At 36.7% G+C, this 1,670-nt stretch overlaps 1 protein-coding gene across 1 annotated transcript; it reads left to right on the top strand.

The window, feature by feature from the left end:
• Window positions 1-548: 548 nt before the first annotated feature.
• LOC111786243 (ribonuclease MC-like) lies at window positions 549-1,354 on the top strand. The gene is made up of 2 exons (XM_023666559.1): window positions 549-803; window positions 872-1,354. Exons 1-2 carry the CDS (start codon window positions 576-578, stop codon window positions 1,301-1,303), a joined length of 660 nt encoding a protein of 219 aa, XP_023522327.1. The 5' UTR covers window positions 549-575; the 3' UTR covers window positions 1,304-1,354.
• Window positions 1,355-1,670: the final 316 nt, after the last annotated feature.

Genomic DNA, 1,670 nt, shown 5'->3' on the forward strand with positions numbered 1-1,670 from the left:
AAAAAAAAAAAGAAATTAAAAAAAAATATATAAAAATATAAAAAAAAAACTAAAAATAATGTGCCTAGTTAAATATAGAGGGCCAAAGTAGGACGGTTCTTAATGTACTTTCTAAATGTTGCTCTATTCGGTCAACGCGAAGTTTTTGTCTCATTAACCCGAAACCGAACCGAACAGAACCCAAACCTTAGAATTCGGGTTGAATGTACACCCCACCCCTGACACAAAGATTAAAATTAGACAAAGAATACGTACGTGGAGACATTGTTGTGAATTCGTAACATGTCTTAATATAGTGTATAACATTTTATCCGGTTCGAGTCAAGTCGAGGTTGTTGTCCAGTGAACCCGAAGCCGAACCGAACCGAATCAATTGGGGGTCAAAAAATTAACCTAAACCAAAGAGTGGTTGAGAAATAATTGATAACACATAAAATTCAATAATTTTGGATTTTCCTTTTTTTATCTTTTTATTTTTCTCCCTTCTTCTCCATGCTCTCCACTCCCTTTCGTCTATTATATATATGTATATATTGCCATTCCAATTTGTGTATACCATCACTTAACTTCTCTTTATGGCTCATATTCATCTCATCCTCCTCTCCACTCTCATCTTCTCTGTGAATGCCCAATTTGAATTGTTTCAAATGGTGCAACAGTGGCCTCCGGCCACATGTGCAAATTTCCCGTGTGCTCAATCACCATCTCCAACCAGGTTCACCATCCATGGCCTATGGCCGGCTAACTACACCAAGCGCTACCTTGTTTGCCGCGGAGGAACAAAATTTTCTGAAACCATTCAGGTACCTTCCATATACAAAATGACTCCTACAAATGCATCACATTCTAACTGGTTTTTTTTTTTGTTCAGGGATTTGCTGCACTCGAACCACTTCTGACTCATCATTGGCCAAACTTGGAAAGACCCGACGACATAGATTTTTGGAGAAGGGAATGGAATAAACATGGACCATGTTCGGAGAATGTTTTTGACCAAGTTCAATATTTTCAAACAGCTTTGAACATTCGCACAAACCCCAGATACGACCTACTGGCTATTTTGAAGGCCGCCAAACTCGGTCCGACCGGCAACACATCCCGCCAATATCAAGTCATCAAAAATGCCATTCAAGCCGCAACCGGGAAGAAGCCAGGGCTTCGTTGCAACGTCAATAAAAACACTAAACAGACCCAATTGCATGAAATCGTATTATGCTTCCATAAGGATGGTGCAACCCTTATTGATTGTCCTTTTGCCGACTGCCCACCACGGTTTGCTTTTTACCTAAGCACTTCATTCTGAGATGTGTAAGACTTCTATGAAAAAAAATAAATAAATTACTTTAATCGTAAATTTCTTTATGTTAAGAAAATTAAATAATTAAATTATTTCAACTATTAAAGTGCACCATTCATTTTAATTGATAAAAGTATTTCTAAAAAATGCAAAAATATAAATATACTTTTCTCCTATTTAAAACGGGTTAAACACTAATCAAGATCATACTTTCGATCCCAATTATATTTCTCATTCTTGACATGGTATCAGAGCACCGATCTTGGTGTTCTTAAATATCAAAATTTCCTTTATGGCGGAATCAACCAAATCCAGCTTCAAAATTTCAGATCTTGATTTAACACATCCTTATTATATTCATCACTCTGATCAG

The sequence above is a fragment of the Cucurbita pepo genome, unplaced genomic scaffold (genome assembly GCF_002806865.2).
Source record: "Cucurbita pepo subsp. pepo cultivar mu-cu-16 unplaced genomic scaffold, ASM280686v2 Cp4.1_scaffold001209, whole genome shotgun sequence".
Taxonomy (NCBI): Eukaryota; Viridiplantae; Streptophyta; class Magnoliopsida; order Cucurbitales; family Cucurbitaceae; genus Cucurbita; species Cucurbita pepo.